The following is an 18,390-nucleotide window of genomic DNA, read 5'->3' as shown; positions in this document are numbered from 1 at the left end:
AGGGCCTTCTTCTGCCACTCCTGCAGCTGCGCTCACTGCCTGTGGGTGTTCATCCTCTGAGAGCTGCTGAGCTTTGTGCAAAATCGTTCCTTTCTCCAGCGACCCAAAGCAAATGCTTAATAGAAAATCCTGATCCTTCCATGTACAATCTGCAGCTCCCAGCGTTCCCCACGTGGAACCCACCTGTGACCCCCCTCGGCCCCATCGCCCCCGCGAGGGGAATTTGGGGAGGTGGGAGTGGGGCAGCGCCAAGGCCGGGCCCCCCCGCGCTGTCCTGGCGGGAGCGGCTGCAGTGGGGACCGAGTGCGGGCGGAAGTGGCCGAGAGCCCAGCGCTGCCCCAGCCCGACCTGCCCCAGCTCCATCCCTGCCCCTGCGCTGGGATGCTGTGGGTTTGGGGGAAGAGGGAGCCGGCAGTGGGTGCTGGGCCTGGGGGCAGGAGGAGAAGGGAAGGAGAAGCACGGTTGAGGAACAAAATGGTCAAAGGATGGATGTGGCAGAAGGTGGGATTGTGCAGGAGAAGGAGGAATAGCAGGAGGAAGAGGAGTGTGAGGAAGAGCACAGACACAGGAGGAGGAGCAGAAACAGGAAGCAGCACAAGGTTCCACCCCTCCCTGTGTCTGCAGCCTCCCCCCAGCCCCAGGAGCGCTGCTCCCCCCACATGCAGCAGGTGACTGTGCAGGGGGATCCAGGATTTTCACGGGGTGAATCTTGGTGTTTCTGAGCATTCTTGGGCTAAATGTTGGTGCTTTGGTTTTATGTGGCAGCTGAATCTTTATCTTTTGCAGGAGGTTTTTGCTGAATTATGAGGTTTGGGGTGTTTTTGATCTGTGTCTTGAAGTTTGCAGGATTTTTGGGCTGAATTTTGGTGTTTTGGAGGTTCTTACGTACAAAAACTTACCAATGACTTCCTGAGATGAACTTGGGCAGGGAGGAACTTCCAGTCCAAGGTGCTCTCCTCTTGTTTTTTCCCCAAACCAGGAGTTTTCATTCCCGTGGCGTGGCTGGATGCAGGAGGAGGAAAAGCCCCGGAGATCCTGCAGGAGGAGGGGCTGCAAACCCAGCCCAGGGAGCTGCGGGGAGGAAGGAGCCCCTCTGAGCCAGGAAGGTGGCCGGAGATCCAGGCGGAGCTCAGAGCTGGAGAAAAAGCCACATGGCAGGGAGAAGCCCCACAAGTGCTTGGAATGTGGACAGGGTTTCAGGTTCAGCTCCAAGCTTATTGAGCACCAGAGGATCCACACTGGGGAAAAGCCCTACGATTGTGGGGAGTGTGGGAAGAGGTTCAGAAGAAGCTCAGCCCTGATCCAGCACCAGGTGGTCCACACTGGGGAACGGCCCTACAAGTGTGGGGAGTGTGGGCAGGGATTCAGCCACAGCTCCACCCTGATCCGGCACCAGGTGATCCACACTGGGGAACGGCCCTACACCTGCTTGGAATGTGGGAAGAGCTTTGGGTGGAGATCTGCCCTGAGAAGACACCAGCGCATCCACACTGGGGAGAGGCCCTATGAGTGTCCCCAGTGTGGGAAGAGGTTTCACACCAGCTCCGATCTCCTCAGACATGAGCGGATTCACACAGAGGAGAGGCCCTTCCGCTGCCCCGACTGCAGGAACGGCTTCAAGCAAAACTCCCACCTCACCGTGCACTGGCGCATCCACACCGGGGAGAGGCCCTATGAGTGTGGGGAGTGTGGGAAGCGCTTCTCACAGAGCTCAACCTTGACCAAACACCAACGGAGGCACCACTCACGCTGTGAGTGCCCCGAGTGAGGGCAGAGCTTCATGCTCTTCTCCAGCTCCATCCCCCATGGGAGGATCCAGGCTGGATGATCCCCAGTGACCCCCGTTGGGCAGAGCCCTGGTGCCCCCAAATGGGGAATAAAACAGAGAGGAAAAACAATGGAGCTGATAAAGGGGCCGATATCTGAGGCCTGACTGAGCAGAAACTGTGGGAGACACAGACACAGTTTAAGTCTCCCTGGGCAAGAAGTGACCAAGCAACCTGTTGTGAGACTTTGTGATAAGATAATGTTCCCAGGTGCCGTGATGTCATGAAGAATGTGTAACCAATGGGAAATTGTTAGCAAACATCGAGCCCTATCTGAGCACCACACAAGTAAAACCCTGTATAAACCCCTGGTACCCTCAATGAAATTGGCTTCTGGTCTAAACTCGGCTGTCCCCGTCTCTCCATCGTGGATAAGCCCTGTTGTGGGTGATCCCCGTTGGGTGGGGGGAAGGTGTTGGAGGGATTTCTTTCCCTTCTGCTTGTGCTGCTGTGTTTGGTTGGTAATAAATTCCCTCCGTGTGCCCAGGCTGAGTACCCCCAAGTCCCTCCCCACTGCCCCCCATAAACTGGACTGGGTTTAACTGGGAAGCTTTACTGGGAAGACTGGGAGCAGGCGGGCAGGGGCAGAGTGACAGCAGGGTTGGGGAGGACACACGACCCCCCCAAAAATCAGCGTGGGGATGAAGCGGGGGGTCCCGGCCGGGCCCGAGACCACGGGGAGGGTCTGCAGCCAGTGGCGGCTCAGAAGCTCTGTGGGCAGAGAAAAGGGGGTGACACCGGGCTGGGGGCCCCGGGGAAGGAGCACACACGCTCCTAGAAGCTGAGCCCCAGCGCCAGGAAGACGAAGCCCAACTTGGAGCCCCCGATCCCTGCCAGCATCTTGCTGCGGGCGGCATCCAGTGGCATCTCTGGGGGGTCTGCAGGGGTAAGGACCTCCCAAAACCTCTCAGAGACACCCCAAACCCTCTCCCAGTCCCTTCCCAGCCTCACCAGGACTCACCCTGAACCCTCCTAGTCTCTTCCCAGCACAACCAACCTCATCCCAACCTCTGCTTTTCCATCCCCAATCTCCTTCCAGCTCCTCTAGACTCACTCCAATCCTTCCCAGTCACACCCAGCACCTCCAAACTCCCTCCCAGTGTCCAGCAGGACCGCCAGAACCCCATCCCACCCTCCCCAGCATCCTTGAAATCACTTCTCAGCCCTTCCACACCTCCAAGCCCCTCTCCCAGCTGAAACCAGGCTGTCTCCAACTCCCTCCCAGTTGCTCCCAGCACATCCCAGTGGCTCTGGCAGCGCCCCCAATTCCTCCCCTGTACCCCAGTGCCGGCTCAGGGGGTGCTCCAGGCTGATGTGCTCCACCTGCCAGCTGCAGGTGAGCCCGTGCCAGGGGGATGTTTCCAGTAACACCAGGAGCAGGTAGGTCCAGTCCTTGTTGGGGACCATGTCGGTGGCCACCACAGAGAGCTCCTGCTGGCCCTGGAACCACCTCAGCTGGGTGTGGGCAGGGTAGAAATCCATCACGGAGCAGCCCCGGCTGGGAGCTCGAGGGCACCAGCGAGATGGATATGCTGGGGGGCATTGGGAGACAGCGGGAACAGACTGGGATCAGCTGGGGGGAACTGGGAGAGAGAGGGGAGGGGTGGGGTGGCCTTGGGAGGGACTGGGAATGGACTGGGAAGGACTGCGGAGGCACTCGGAGAGATGGGAGGGGATGGGGGGCACTGGGAGGGAGGATGGAGGTCTAGGAGTGAACTGGGAATGGACTGGGAGGGACTGGGGCGGCACTGGGAGGAACTGGGAACGAAGCGCGCGGCACTGGGAGGCCGAGTCCAGTGCGGGGCACTCGGCGCTGCGGGTCTGCCTGGCAACTGATGAGTCATCAGAGACACGCGCTCTGATTGGCTGAGAGGCGGCAGCACCACGCTAGGCTGAGATGGACAGCCGGGAGGCACTGGGAGAGACTGGGATGGACTGGGAGAGCCACGGGGGTCAGTGGCAGGGACACAAGGTCTCGGGGATGGGCACAAGGAGGGCTGAGGGCTCTGGGCCGATTCCAGGGAGGTTTTGAGGGGCTCCAGGGTCATTGCCAGGGCAGGGCCCGAGGGGACACGCTCTGCCCCGCGCTCACCTCGGCGCTCCGTGAGGAACGGGCTGAGATACTCGTGGTTGTACCGGCACAGCCAGTCCGCCGCAGCCTTTTTTTGCTCCATAACGTCTGGGTCGCTGTTCCAATATCTGGCTGCTGCCTCCCCATAGGGGGTGAACCCCAAAAAGTGCTCCACGTCGCAGTCGAACATCGCGTACTGCTCCCGATTGTAGATGAACCTGCTCAGGTACCTCACCTTCTCCGTGCCGTTCATGAAGTGACACTCGGACTTTCCCACGTACTGGAACACCCCTGTGTGTGCAGGACACAGGTCCGGGGGTGCCCCCCCAGCAGCCCCAGAGCTCCGGGATCCATCCCGGATCCCCACTCCGAACCCCCTGTGCCCCAGAGCCGCCATGGACCCCTCCTGCCCCCACTGCCACTTCCTCTTTTCCACCCTTCCCCCATTTGCCCTTCCACATCCTCTCCCCTCCGACTTTCAGCCTCTCCCCAGATGAGTTTTGGGGTCCCATTTACTCCTTTTCCTCTTTCCCAACCTTTTAAACACAATTTCCCAAAAGCCCAGCCCCCCCTCCCGCTCAGTTTTGGGGTCCTACCCTCCCCTTTTCCCCACTTTCCCACCCTCTCCCGACCCTTCCTCACCTGCCCCCAATCCTCAGCCCCTCCCGCTCTTCCTTTCGGGGTCCCCTCCTCCTCCTGCCCCTGCAATTTCGGGCTCCCACCGCCCCCTTTTCCCCATTCTCCCCCCTGTCCCACCGTCTCCCCCCCCCCCCCGCTCTCCCGAGAGCTCCGCGCCCGCAGCCGGGGGGGCTCCCAGCACCACCAGTGCCACCAGTACGGCCCCAGCTGCCGCCACTCGCCCCATGGCCAGCGCCGCCCAGGGAGCACCAGCCCCAGAGCGGCCGCGCTGCGCTGGCAGCACCAGTCCGGAGCAGCGCGGGCTCAGCAGCGCCGCGCGCTCTCATTGGCTCCGAGCACTTTTGGGCACCGATTGCCGAGGCTCTGCCACACAACCGATGACTCCTCAACTCCTCGCGCTCCCATTGGCTGCAGCGCGTTTTGGCTGCGTTCGGATTGGCTGAGCGGTTCCGGGACGCTGCAGCCCCGGCTGGGGCTTTTCCAGGCACGGGGAGCCTTGGGGCGCTGCGCAGCTGGGAGCTCAGCTGTGCCCAGAAATGTGTGCCCGGCTGCGCGGGGTCTCAGGGGTGCCCGTGGCGAGGGGTGACGCTGGCCCCATGCCAGGCACCCCCCAGAGCCGCTCTGTCCCTGCCCCCCGCAGCCGCACAGGGGCAGCAAATGGAACCGAGGGTTCCTGCCTGGGGACAAGGAGCGGGAGAGATCCCTCAGCAAATCCGGCACGGGCACAGCAGACCCGGCCCGGGCACAGGGAGGGAATTTATTACCAACCAAATCACACCAGGACAAGGAGAGGGGAAAGAAATCTCTCCAACACCTTCCCCCCACCCAACCGGGATCACCCAGAGCGGGGTCACCGGGGCTCTGCCCAACGGGACTCACTGGGGATCATCCAACGTGGATCCTCCCATGGGGGATGGAGCTGGAGCAGCGCACGAAGCTCTTCCTGCACTCGGGGCACTCTCAGGGCCTCTCCCTGGTGTGGAAGTGCTGGTGAGTGACGATCCCTGAATTCCACCTGAAGCTCTTCTGCCATTCCAAGCACTCATAGGGCCGTTCCCCAGTGTGGATCCTGTGGTGCTCGGTGAGGTTAGAGGTCCCACTGAAGCTCTCCCCACACTCCCCACACTCACAGGGCCTCTCCCCAGTGTGGGTGTTCTGGTGTTCCATCAGGGTGGAGCTCCAGCTGAAACCTGCCCACATTCCAAGCACTTGTGGGGCTTCTCCCTGCCATGAGGCTTCTCCACCAGCTCCGAGCTCCAGACGGATCTCTGGCCACGTTCCTGGCTCAGGGGAGCTCTTTCCTCCCCACAGCTCCCTGGGCTGGGTTTGCAGCCCCTCCTCCAGCAGGATCTCCGGGGCTTTTCCTCCTTCTCCATCCAGCCACAGCCTGGGAATGACAAATCCTGCTTTGGGAAAAAAAACAAGAGGAGAGCACCTTGGAGTAGAGGCTCCTCACTGCCCAAGTCCATCCCTAGAACTCAGCAGGAGTCTTGTGTCCATGGAAATCTCCACTATATCAAGGTTCAGCCCAAAACAACTCTCCCAGGACTTCCCGATCTCTGATCTCTCCACTTTTGGCGTTCCAGAGGTTTCCTTTCCTTGGGATGATGGGGGTCCAATGGCTCCAGGGGCTCCCCCTTCTCTAGCCTCCTGCTTAGGGATGATCCAGGGGGTTTTGGGGATCCATGGGGTCCCTTCTGCCCTGATGCTCTACTTTGAGGTCCCAGAGGTCCCAGGGGTCCCTCCTCTCCAGGCTCCCCCCCTTTCCAGCCAGCCGGGGTTCCCCCAGCTCCAGGATCACCCCTCTCTGCTCCCCCCACTCCGGGGGTCCCAGGGGTTCCTCTCCTCTGCTGCACCGGGGGTCCCCAGGACCAATGTCCTCCCCCTGGTGACCCTGGGCAATGGCCACGTGGACTCCCAAAGATCCCCCCAAGGGGCTCAGCTTTGGGGTCCTGCAAGATCCAAACCTACACACAAAGAGAGAAAAAACCCTCCCAGGGTTTATTTGGGGCTCCCAGATGATATTTGGGGCTCAATTCCACAGTCTGCAAGCTCCAAACACACCCCAATAAAAAAACCCTCTCAGGGACCCCCCGATAGATTTGGGATGAGCTCCCCCTCCCCTCCCACCTGCAGGATGAGCTGGGGGCAATGGTCCCGGGGCCAAGGGTGCTGCGGCCACAGGGGGCACTGGAACCTCCTGTTTCTCCTCCTTTTCCTGCTCCTGCTCCTCCTCTTCCTGCTCCTCCTTTTCCCCTCTCCCTCCTCCTCCTCCTTCCTCATCCCACCTCCTGCCCAGTTCCTGCCTTCTCTATATTTAGAGTGGAGAACCTTGCTTGTTTTTAGAACGAGAACAAAGGTCCCAGATGGAACACGGCTTGCTGGTTTTAGCCAGAAGTGTCAGTGACTAAAGGTCATGTTTGCTCTGCTTTGGTGCCGTCCTTGTTCCTCCTCAGTGTTCAGGCTGGGCTATGGGGTGTCCTTGTTTGCTGCATTTTCAGAGTTCCTCCTGGATCCTTTGGGCAACAGGCTGTGCCCTGGGAGGGTTCTTTGTGCTCCTTTGTGACACAGGAGAACCTTCCAGGCGGTTTCTGCGTGAGCTGCTGCTGTGATGTCACAGGAGCACTGCCACGTCCCCGAGGTGTTCCCGTTGCTGTGGCACATGGAGGCCTCAGTGTCCAGAGTGGCTCTGGGCACTGCTCGTTGCCGGAGGATCCTCCTGCCCGAGGCATTCTCAGCAGCCAGCCCAGCCCTGACGGGTGTCCTTCTGTGCTTGCAGGGCTACAGTCTGCAGACGTGTGCAGCGCAGCCAAAATGATCCAGCACGTGGCTGCTGCAGTTTGCACGCTGTACTCTGTGGCGTATGCGGGGTATTTTTTAACCCACTTGGCACGTAAGTCGAGGTTTTCCCTCGGTGCTGTGGCTTTGGGCTTGCTGTGTGCTTGCTGTTCTTCCTCTGGGCCTGAGCTGACTTTGTAACCAAATTGCCATGAAGACACCATTGCTTTGGGAGAGCTCCTGGCAGCAGCTGCAGCTGGAAAAGGGGGTGTCTGCAGCCAGCGGGGTGTGCACAGCATTTGCAATGAGCCCTGGGGGGTTCTGTTCCCTCAAGCAGGGAGTCTGTGGCAGCAGAGCCTGGAACTGCCTGTCCAGCCAAGAGCTGACCCAGCCCAGTATTTTGTGCTGTTCTCTTGCTGTGCGAAAGGACTGTGGCTCCTGGAGGGACGCTGTGAAAGCAAAATGCTCTCTCGGGGTTGCCTTGCTCCGGGGCATTTCCCACCACAGGCAGTTGTTTTCCTGACAGCGTCTGGTTCATGTTCCCTCTCCTGTTGCAGGGCACCTCATGAGTGGATCCCGAGCAGCTCCTCCTTCGGTGAGTGGGAAAGGAACCTTTGGTGTTTGGAATTGTGCAGCAAGTTGTGAGCTCGGCATGTGGCAGCCGAGTGCCAGCCTGGGAGGCTGAAGGAAAGTTCCTGTCAGTGTCCTTGCAGCAGCAAAGGGATCCCTGGGACTTTTCTCCTTTTATGTTGAAGAGCTTTTGAAGAGCTGCAGGTCTGGTTTTGCAGGCAGAGCATTGCTTGCTGGCTCTAGCCATGGTGGAATATGGAATTCCCAACAATAAGGGGCAATGTGGACTTTAGCCCATTGTTGGTTTGAACAGCTCCGAACCCAATTTCTGCTTAGTGCAGCTGGATGTGCAGCTGAGGGTAAATAAGGTGATAACTGAAACAGAACTTCTCATCCCTCACGCTGCCGTCTGTCCACAGGGCATAAAAGCAGCACCAGCACCTCCTTTGGCTCCCTTTGCTTCCAAAGAGGAGGCCAAAGAGGAGGAAGGCAGCAGTGAGCTTCCCGCTGTTCCGGGGGACGATGGTGAACATCCCTCAGTGCCGGGAGATGACAATGAACTTCCCGCTGCTCTGGGAGACGAGGGCAAACATCCCGCGCTGTGGGAACACAACGGCGAGGCTCCTGCAGTGTGGGACAAGGACAGTGGACATCTCCCGGCGTGGGAGGAGGACAGAGGACATCCTGTGTCTTGGGAAGAGGAGGGTGAACTTCTCCCAGGATGGGAAGCAGACAGTGAACGTCCCCTGGCTTGGAGAGATAATGGCAAACCTGCAGCGTTTTGGGAAGAGGACGGAGAAGCTCCCTGTGCTTGGGAAGAGGACACTGAACCTCCCTCGGCTGTGGGATCCTGGGCTGAACATTCTGACAGCAGCACAGCCCTGCAGCCAGAGGGGAGAGGGGAGTGGTGCCTGATGCAGCTGAGTACGTCTGCTCTGTTCCTGTGTGCCAGAGCAGGGTGCTGTGTGTGTGTCTCGGCATCAGCTGCACCCAGTGCTGCTCTGCAGCTGAATGTGCCAGGGTCATTTCTTGTCCTTCCCCAGCTGAGACCAAGGGGCTGACGGCCCCAGGGAGGGGGGCTGCATTCTGGCTCTGCTGCAAGGTGGGGTCTCACTCTGGGAGGGAGCGTCTTCCACGTGGTTTCTTTCAGGGAACACCGTGAGCCTGGCGGAGCCTGCCAAGAAATACCTGGAAGTGGAGCAGATTGGCCAAGGGTAAGTGCACGGCAGTTACTTCTGCACAAGCAGGCCCAGGTGTTGTGCTGGTGCAGGATCAAGTGAGAAGTCAGGAGAGCTCCAAACACCTCCAGACACTGGGGCGCCATCCTGCTGTCCCTCAGTCCTGATCAGAATTGATACCTGTGCTCAGAAGGCACCGTCAAAGGCCCCTGAGGCTGGCAGTGTCCTGCCTGCAGCAAGGAGCAGGACCTGGAAGATCTTCTGTCCCTGGAATTGGATTGCCTAAAAGAGCCACTCACCATCTGGTGACTGTCAGAAAACAGTTCTCAAGGAGATTCCTTTCAAATATTTTGCTTCAAAAAATATCCTCCGGTCAGGATTATCAACCTAATGGTTTAGAAACAGAAACCAGAGCTGAACTAATAAGTGCTCTATTCCAGCACAGGTAGTAGAGCCCATACATTCAGTAACAGACACAGAGCTGATGCACTCTGGGGGAAAATGCATCACCTGCCTGATGGCAGGGCCCTTGTGGATCCTGCAGGTCTTAGGCAGGAAATGGAAAAGGATGGAATGCATTCTTTTCCAGTTCTTTAGACACCCATTGCTCACTTCAGGTTTTGAACTAAAGCAGTGCAGCATGGACATTTGGGATTTGCTCCAGCCCAATTCCTTGGTGTTGGGTCTCAGTTTTCCCTGGCACACCTTGCATGGCAGAGGGCTGGTGGCTGCTGCGCTGTTGTTGGAAGGGTCGATGCCCCCAGGTGCTTGTGAACGCTGCAGGCAGCAGAGATCTCCTGTCTGGGCTGGCTTTCACTGCCAGGGCCTAAAGCGCTGCTTCTTTCTTCTCTGCTGTTTTGTCTCCAGGGCTTTTGGAACAGTTTCGAAAGGACTCGACAGGGCCACTGGAGGAGAGGTCAGTGTCAACACGCCCAGCACATCTGGCAGCTCTCCAGGGCTCTCCCCTCTGCTGGGAGCTGTGGCTGCAGCTTTGGGGGCCAGCAGAGCTTTCCTGCACAGGCTGCTCCTCTGCAGGCAGAGCCGTGTCAGCCTGCAGAGCACAGCTGGGACAGACTTGGTCCTTCTGAAGTGCCCAAAGGAATGCAAGCAAGGCAATGGATGTGTGTGTTTGCTTTGTTGTGCAATCCCAGCCAGAGCAGTTGCATCTGAAATCATGACCCAATCCCATAGAACTGCTAAAGGGTTCCCAGCTGTTTTGCTCTGTTTGCACAGAACCAGAATTACCGCCTGCTTGCAAAGTGTGTTTGAGCAATAATGAGAGTGTTGAGGCCATTTGAGAAGACTGTAGGTGCAGAGAATGTGGTTAGAGCTTGGAGGCTGACAGCTGAGGGGCCATTTCTGCAGAGCCTGCAAGGCCAAATGTCTCTGGCCATGTGTCCTGTAAGCAGCCCCCAGCGAGCAGAGCAATGGGCTGTGGGAATGGCACTTGCTGAGCTCTGGTGTCCCATCCCAAGGCAGTTGGGCACAGCCCGGCTCCGTCGCCCCAAAAAGACTCGCTCCGTGTTTGCTGCGGCCTCCTGCCACAGACTCCTCCAGTTAAAGGTCTGCAATGTCCCTTCAGGTGGCCATAAAGAAAATGAGTCTGAGAGGGCAGAACAGGGAACGAGCTGTGAATGAGCTCCTGCTCCTGCAGGACAAGAAGAACCCCAACATTGTCAGCTCTTTGGACAGGTGAGTGCTTCAGGCCTTATCCCGTGCCCGGGCCCTGCCTTAACCTTTCCTGGCATCCGTAGTCTGTAGCCTGATTTGAAAATGCCTGACCCAGCCATATCTTCCCAAAACAACAGCCTGGCAATTCGATCCCTCTATGTGCTTTTTTTGCTTTGGCTTGGTTTTTCCTTCAAGCTGACCCTGTTTTCTGTGTCTTACAACAAGTGCTGATAAACCACAGCAGAAATTATTTCCCTTGGCTTCTTCTTCCCAGCCCTTTCTCATTGCTGCAGATGCCAGGAAGACCAGGTTCTTGTTCCCAGAAATGCCTCGTTTGCCCATTTGTCACTGGCCTTGCCTGTTTCTGAAGGGACTTTCTGGAAGGTTTTCTGACCCCTTTTGTCCCAAGTGCTGCCCGGCCTCCTCCCCTGGATAACCCTGGGAGCTGTGTTGCCTTGTTCTGCAGGGAAGGGTGGAACTGATGAGTTCAGAAGCTGAACCAGCTGGGGGCCAGTGTTGTGGTTCCACATTGATCTGGGCCTTTGCTAAACTGCATTTTTCACCTGCTTGCCATCTCAGGCCTTTCCTTTCTCACAGGGGTCTCCTCCTTTAGACTGTGCAGATTCCAAGGGCTGTGCAGCCTGGCAGGAATGTCTCTCCATCGGATTCTGTCCTCATTGACAAGTGACCTGGCAACAAAACTCCACTCCAGGCTTTTCCATGGGGGAACTGAGCACTGCACATTGGTCTCCATGCCACTGCTTTCCTCTTCCAGCTTCCTTGTTGATGGAGATCTCTGGCTGGTGATGGAATACATGGATGGAGGAACTTTGCAGGACGTTGTCAGACAGACACGCATGGCTGAAGGAGAGATGGCAGCTGTCAGTCGGGAGGTGAGGGATCCTGCCTGTGACTGCCATGCCTTGGACACGATGGTCCTTCCCAGCAGGGCGTGAGAGCAGGAGTGGCTCCATGCTCAGGGCTTTGTTTCTCTGTTGTTTTCATGATCTGGAGAAGAAAGAGCCCCTGCAGCGAACGGCCTGCCAGCAGCACTGCACTTCTCCTCTGTTCTTGTTCTCTTTCCTGCTGTTGTGGCACTCTCTGTCTGTTTTGGATTTGATGTGCTGTTCTCAGCTTTGCCTTGAACCGTTTGCCTGGAGCTTGTCTGCACTGCACTCCTGGCCTGTCAGAGCAAAGTCGCTGCTGGCAGAATTCTAAACTGTCCTTTCTTGTGTGATATATTCCGGCCATTGGTTTTTACCCTGGTGTTTCTTGTTCTCTCTCAGTGTCTGCAGGGCCTGCATTTCCTCCATTCGAACCGGGTGATCCACAGAGATCTGAAGAGCTCCAACATCCTTCTGGGAATGGACGGCTCTGTCAAGCTGGGTGGGTGTTCCTGGCCAGGCACGGCGCTCCCGGGGTGCGGCTGTGGGGCTGCTTCCCAGCGACGGCCAGAGCCCCACAAGGGCTGCTGGGGGCACTGCCCGGCCCCTGCTGCCAGCTGAGAGCGGCTGCCCCTGCAGAGAGCTCAGGAGAGGAGCAGGCTGTCAGGGGTGCCTTTGCTCTGGGAATGGCCCTCCCAGAGGGGCAGGAGTTGGAATCTGAAGCTCCAAGGGAATCAGTAAGAGTGACTGCACGAAAGCTGAGGGTTTCTTTAAGGGTCCAGCTCAGTTCCATCTTTCCTTGGCTACAGCCCTGAGGACTTTTCCAGCTGACTTCACTGCTGCATTCTCAGACTGAGAGCAGGGAGTCTTTGTGCTTGGTTTCCTCATTCCAGCTGCCTTTGACAGTGTTTGTTTCTGTCCTCAGCTGATTTTGGCCTCAGCGCTCAGCTCAGCCCTGAGCAGGACCAGCGCAGCTCCATGGTGGGCACTGCTCACTGGATGGCCCCAGAAGTTGTCACCAGTTCTCCTTACGGCCCCAAGGTGGACATCTGGTCCTTCGGCATTGTGACCATCGAGATGGTGGAAGGAGAACCTCCTTACTTCCAGGAAACGAGGGCCATGGTAAGAGGCCAATTCTCCCGTGGTTGCAGAGGCCTCTGAGCACAGGGTGAGCCTGCACTGGGAGCAGCAGCTGGAGGTTTCTGCACATGGGGAAGGGAATTCCCAGAGGACTCGAGCCTCAACAAAGACACATATTCTGCAGTCTCCAGACACAATTTGCTTTGGGATTTACGTTGTTGCAGTTCTTCTGGCTGTGAGGATGACCTGAAAATGTGAAGCAAGTGCACCAGCTCTTTACAAAAGCTGTGGCAGCACCAGGGTTTGGGTTTTTTGGTTGGCATAGAAAAATGAGCCGTGAGCAGCATCTCTGCCAGGGAGGAAAGTGCCCCTGGAGCTGGGGCTGGGAAGCCGGGGTCGATGTGAGCACTTGTGGGTGGGAAGGAAGCTGGCAGAGCGCTGAGTTTGCTTTTCCTGCAGGCTCGCGCTCTGATCCGGCAGAACGGGACCCCGCAGCTGCAGGAGCCCAGGCGCCTGTCGGCTCTGCTGCGGGACTTCCTCGAGTGCAGCCTGGAGCCGGACGAGGAGCGGCGCTGGTCTGCCCAGGAGCTGCTGCAGGTGAATGCCAAGCGGCTGCAGGGGAAGCAGCAGCGCCAGGGAGGGGTTTTCTTGTGGGGCCCCCTCCGATGGTCTCCGGTCTCGCTGCTTTCCACACGCAAAGCAAGCAGAATCCTCGCCTGGTTTGGCTTGGCAGGGGCCTTTCGAGGTCATCTGCACCTGGGGCCCCACAGCGAGCAGGGCCATCTTCAAGCAGCTCAGGTGGCTCAGAGCCCTGCCTGACCTGAGCTTGGATTTTCCCAGGGAGGAGGCACCTCCCACATCTCTGGGCACCTTCTGTCAGTGCTTCCCCATTCTCCTGCTAAAAAAATTCTGCCTTAGATCTCATCTGAGCCTGCTTCTCTCTCCTGAGTTTCAGACCATTTCCCTTTGTCCTGTTGCAACAGAGCCTGTGAAGAAGTTGACTCTGGAAAGTAACAGTTCATTTCTTTCTTTTTTCTCCTTTGGGCAGCACCCATTTTTATCATCAGCCAAGCCTCTCTCCAGCCTGACCCCTCTGATCATCACAGCAAAGCAACTGAGGCAGCAGCGGAGGAGATGAAGCACTGGAGGACAGCGTTTAGTCACAGTAGTTAGTTAGGACAACTAGTTAGTTATGGTAGATAGCAGTGCCAGTTAGTTATGGTAGTTAGCAGTGCTAGTTGGTTAAGGTAGTTAGGACAGCCTGTTTGTTACGGCTCTTATGACAGCCTGTTTTTTATGGCAGTTTTTTGAATAAAAACTCTCTTAAACCTCAACTCCCTTGAGGTGTCCCTTCCTTCTCCCTGTGTGACTCAGCTGCCCAGAGCAATGTGAGGGGAGAGCGGGCCCAGCCTCGCCCAGAGCTGAGCCCCAGCAGAGCCCTGGCAGAGCCCAGAGCAGCCTCGGCATCTGCAGAGTCAGCCTGGAAGGAGGCGCTTGGAGCCTTCTCGGCTGCACCCGACTCTTGGTTACAAACGGTGGGTGGTGGAAAATGCCACCGGCTCTGCGAGAGGGCAGAAGGGGCCCGGGGAAGGCCCAAGTGCTCCATGCAAGGGTAAAACCTGCCCTGGGTTTGTTATAAAGAACGATGTAGTTGGTGGCTTTTGCTATTATGTCTTGACTTCTGCAACTTATTCCTAATCACAACGATTTTGATACAGTACAGTTTGTAATGACTTTTAACTACTTTTGCTGTAGTATAATTTGTCAGCATTTTGTGGCCAGTGCCCTGGCCCCTGTGCCGCTCATATCCTCAGAACATCATTCATGGATGATATTTTAGTTTGTGGACAGTGAAAAACATACATTATAGCTTTGGCTTTTGCAACGTATTGAAGTGGATGCTACGTGTTTTGCATTCGAATGTTAACTTTTGCAGAAGTAGCTGCAGTTGTGAAATAATAACTAATGCTTTTATTTTTGTAGCTAACTGACAAGAATAACTCAGAGATATTTGTGAAACAGCTAATGTTGATTTAAAGTACTTGTGGAAGTAGCTAAAACCGTCTGCATGGCCAGATAACATTTAAGGAACGGGTGTGATGAGGACCCCTGCCGCTGACCCTTCGACTGTCAATAACTGTCGCCTGCTGATGTGGAAACCCAGGGCACTGGGAATATTTCTCTGTCTGCTCTGGGGTGTCCTGACCCCCAGGGGAGCACTGACTTTGACCCTCGCTCATCGAGAAAACTTCCAAAGCCTCAAGGTAAACTAGAAACCACAAAAGTGTGAAAGAGACTGTAGAGATTGTAGAGACTAGTGTAGTATTTCACATGGGTGAGACATTTAGGTTTTAGGATTTTTAGTATGTTATAGATGGGTTCAAGATGGAGGATATAGGGTGTTGTCTTGAGTTCCCTTTTTCTTTGTTCTTCCTCTTTCTTCTTGCCTTTAGGTGGTATCTTGTAATTGGGTAGAAAAATCCACATGAAAAATCCGGGTCTTTAGGGCTCAGTTATTGGGTTAGAAAGGAAAATAATTTAGGTGCTCCTACTTAATTGGGTAGCTTAGTTTTTGATTAGACTCAAAAGGCCTTGTAACAAGAGATTGTTAGTCACTTTTGTGCTGTTTTTCCTGCACGCAGAGTCTGGTGCAGACAGTGTGATGAAGTTTTGATAAGGTAACAATAAACAGAAGCTGAAGACCAAAGAAGTCCAATGCGTCTCTCCTTCCTGACACAGAACTGCTCCAGGAGGGTCTCCCCTGCCAGGGGAGCCCCCAGGGAGTTGCCCAACTTGGGGCCTGCAGACTCACACCTGAAACCAGGGATCAGGGGGCTGTTGTGAGGAAGTGACACACAACCCTCAGAACAACAATCCACGTATCCTGCACGTACTCTAGAAAGGCAGCCTGGGGGTCAAACCAACTAAAAGAGTTCCTGGAACAAGTAAACGAGTTCAAAGAAATCTTTCAATGTGTACAATCTTTATGAATATGTTTTTGAACAATACAACGGAAAAAATAGATAAGAAGAGTTGCTATGGTTAACCAGTGTGCCTCTGGCCATTGCCAAACACCCACTGCTGTTATTGATTTGTCTCTAATTATGCCTTCTTAAAGTTTTAAAAATTCTAAAGCATGAGGCTCATTTCTCACCAAACCCAAGGTACTCACCACTTGCTTTCTTGCAAGCCATTGCCAATCCTCAATTTCATCTGGATGGAGGAGAATGACGCTGCAATGAAAACAAGGAAAAGGAAGATGCACTGGTGTGGAGGCCCGGGAGCCTACCATCAGAATCTCAGTCCCTCAGCTGTGGAGGACTGGTCCCAAACAAGAATAGATTTCAAGGTTATGGGGAGAAGCTTGCTTCTCCCTTAGATCTTTGCAGGCACATGCTGATTTCTGTAAAGTTATGTTACCCCATTGGCCCGTTGGCCTAATTACCCCAGTTCAACACCTGTCACCTATTTTGGTTAGTCCCTAGAATGTTCTCCTCTCTCTGTCCCTCCACTGGCCCAAGTTTAGTGCATTTCCCTGCCTCTGTTTCCCTATTAGCTGACACGACCCTTAACCCCTCCTTTGCACCATTTTCCCCCATATCCATTGGACCCTGACCCTCAGCTCCACCCTCACTACCCCATATAAAAACCCCCTGTGCCCTCAGCTTGCAGCCTGTCTTTGTCCCTGGTCCCTGTTCAGCTGTGTGCCCTATTCCTGCTCCAATAAACCAGTTTGCTGGAGATCCTACAAAGACCCATCCTGCCTACTTTGTCAGCTTTATAAAGTCGCCGTGAGCTTCGGGCTCATCAGTGCCGGACGCTCCAAGGGCCTCGGTAGTGCCAGGATGCTACAGACTGGGACAGCCAGGCAGGTGAGGAGGAAGTCACTGCCCCTTTGCCCCTCTCTCCTGCTCCATCTCCCAGCCCAGCATCGCCCCAGGCTGCAGGACAACCTCGCTGCTGACGCCGTCCTGCCAGGGATGCATTTAGGGGATCTCCTTCCCCTTCCCTCTGGCACAGAAACAAATCCCAGCTTCTTCTCTGCCCTGCTTCCTCTCCTCATTCTCTCCTTCATCCATCTACGTTTTTTCCCATTTCCTTCCTCCCTTGTTCCTTCTTCTTCCTTCCTCTCCTGGCTTTTCCTTTTCCCGTCTCCCTGTTTCTAACTCTCCTTGTCCTTCCTGCCCCAGTCACTGAGCTGTGGACAGGGACCAGGGAGAACAAATCCATGCCACAGAACCTCATGGAAGAGACCATTTGGAATGGCTCCACGGCACAGGAATGCAATGGGGAGGAAAAGCCCCAGAGATCCCACAGGAGGAGGGGCTGCAAACCCAGCCCGGGGAGCTGTGAGGACGGAAAACCCTCCCTGTGCCGGGAAGGGTGTGGGGAATGTAAGAAGAGTTTCAGGCAGAGCTCAGCCTATTCCTGGTGCCTCCAAAGACGGGAGTGCTGGATGCAGAGATCCATGGGTATGCAGAGGTCCCCCTGCAGATCCATGGGGATGCAGAGATCGCCCTGCAGATCCATGGGGATGCAGAGGTCCCCCTGCAGCCCCTGGAGGAGCCAGGCTGGAGCACAGGGATGCCTGAGAGGAGGCTGTGACCCCGTGGACAGAGGGGCCCCCGCTGGAGCAGCCTGTCCTGGAAGGAGTGACCCCGTGGCACAGTGACCCACGCTGCAGCACTTGGAGGGGGGCTGTGCCCCAGGGGATGGACTCCGGTTGGAGAAGTTCCTGGAGAAGTCTCCGGTGGGAGGGACCGCAGGCTGCAGCAGGGGAACGACTCCTGTCCCTGGGCAGAGGGAGAAGCCACGGGGGATGAACTGAGCACGGCCCCATTCCCTGTCTCCTGCACTGCCGGGGGAGGAGGTGCAGCTGGAAGGAGGGAGGCGTGGGGAAAGCTGCATTCAAGGCTCTTCATTGACTTCTCATTGTCCTGCTCGGAGCTTTTGGAGTTTTGTGCCAGAAATCTCTCCCCTCCCCCACTCCCCCACAGGGCTTCGGGGCGGTTTTCCCTTTTTGGGGGAAATCAAAGCGATGCACGGATGCTCCGAATTAGGGGGCAGGAGAAGTGGGGCTGCTGGGCTTCCCGCAGAGCCGGAGCCAGCGAAGGCGAAGGCGCAGGGCCGGGAAAGCCGTGTCGGGAGGTGCGGAGCAGTTTGTCGGTGCTGCAGATCGATGCCGGCCCGGGCCCGGGCCCGTTCCAGGGCTGTTCCTCATCTCCGGCTTTGCCCTCCCACAGCCCGGGGGGCCCTGAGAGCGCGGGGCGAGGCTGTGCCGTGTGCAGAGCCCGCCCCTCGCTGCCATTGGCCGCTGCTGCCGTCAGTCGCGGTTCTGGCGCGCTGATTGGTGAGAGCGGGGCGAAGCACGGCCCCGCTGGCGGCCTGAGGGCGGCCCTGGCTCGGCAGCGGCGCCATTGGCGGAGCGTCTGTGCGGGCCCGGGAGCGGCGGCAGCGGCCGGAGCGCGGGGAGGCGGCATTGGCGGAGCTCGGAGGCGGCCCCGGCGCAGGTGGGAGCCGCGCCGGGTTCTGCGGGGGCTCGGGGCTCGCTGCGGGCGGAGGGGGCGGCAGGGGGCTCCGGCGGCTTGGCGGTGCCGTGTCCGGCCCGTGCCGGCCCTGGGCTGAGGGCGCTGCGGGAGCGGCTGCCCGCGGTCTCCTTCCCGCCGCTGCCTGGGCAGGAGCCGCTGCCGGAG

At 57.0% G+C, this 18,390-nt stretch overlaps 2 protein-coding genes and 2 pseudogenes across 2 annotated transcripts in view; 2 read left to right on the top strand and 2 right to left on the bottom strand.

Moving 5' to 3' along the window:
• The window catches only part of LOC137467742 (zinc finger protein 208-like), a 181,526-nt pseudogene that overhangs the window by 67,095 nt on the left and 96,041 nt on the right, over nt 1-18,390 (top strand).
• Nucleotides 1-18,390, bottom strand: part of LOC137467743 (zinc finger protein 850-like) — a 192,088-nt gene that overhangs the window by 120,467 nt on the left and 53,231 nt on the right. The gene's annotated exons all lie outside the window — the stretch shown is intronic.
• On the bottom strand, nt 2,601-4,762 carry LOC137467749 (class II histocompatibility antigen, B-L beta chain-like). The gene is given in 5 exon segments (XM_068179182.1): nt 2,601-2,695; nt 3,107-3,318; nt 3,320-3,389; nt 3,919-4,188; nt 4,654-4,762. Coding segments are annotated over 5 exon segments (756 nt in total).
• On the top strand, nt 5,450-17,369 carry LOC137467757 (serine/threonine-protein kinase PAK 3-like; annotated as a pseudogene).

The sequence above is a fragment of the Anomalospiza imberbis genome, unplaced genomic scaffold (assembly GCF_031753505.1).
Source record: "Anomalospiza imberbis isolate Cuckoo-Finch-1a 21T00152 unplaced genomic scaffold, ASM3175350v1 scaffold_78, whole genome shotgun sequence".
In the NCBI taxonomy this organism is placed as follows: domain Eukaryota; kingdom Metazoa; phylum Chordata; class Aves; order Passeriformes; family Viduidae; genus Anomalospiza; species Anomalospiza imberbis.
The sequence above is the reverse complement of the archived record's forward strand: the minus strand, read 5'-3'. Positions and strand labels throughout refer to the sequence as shown.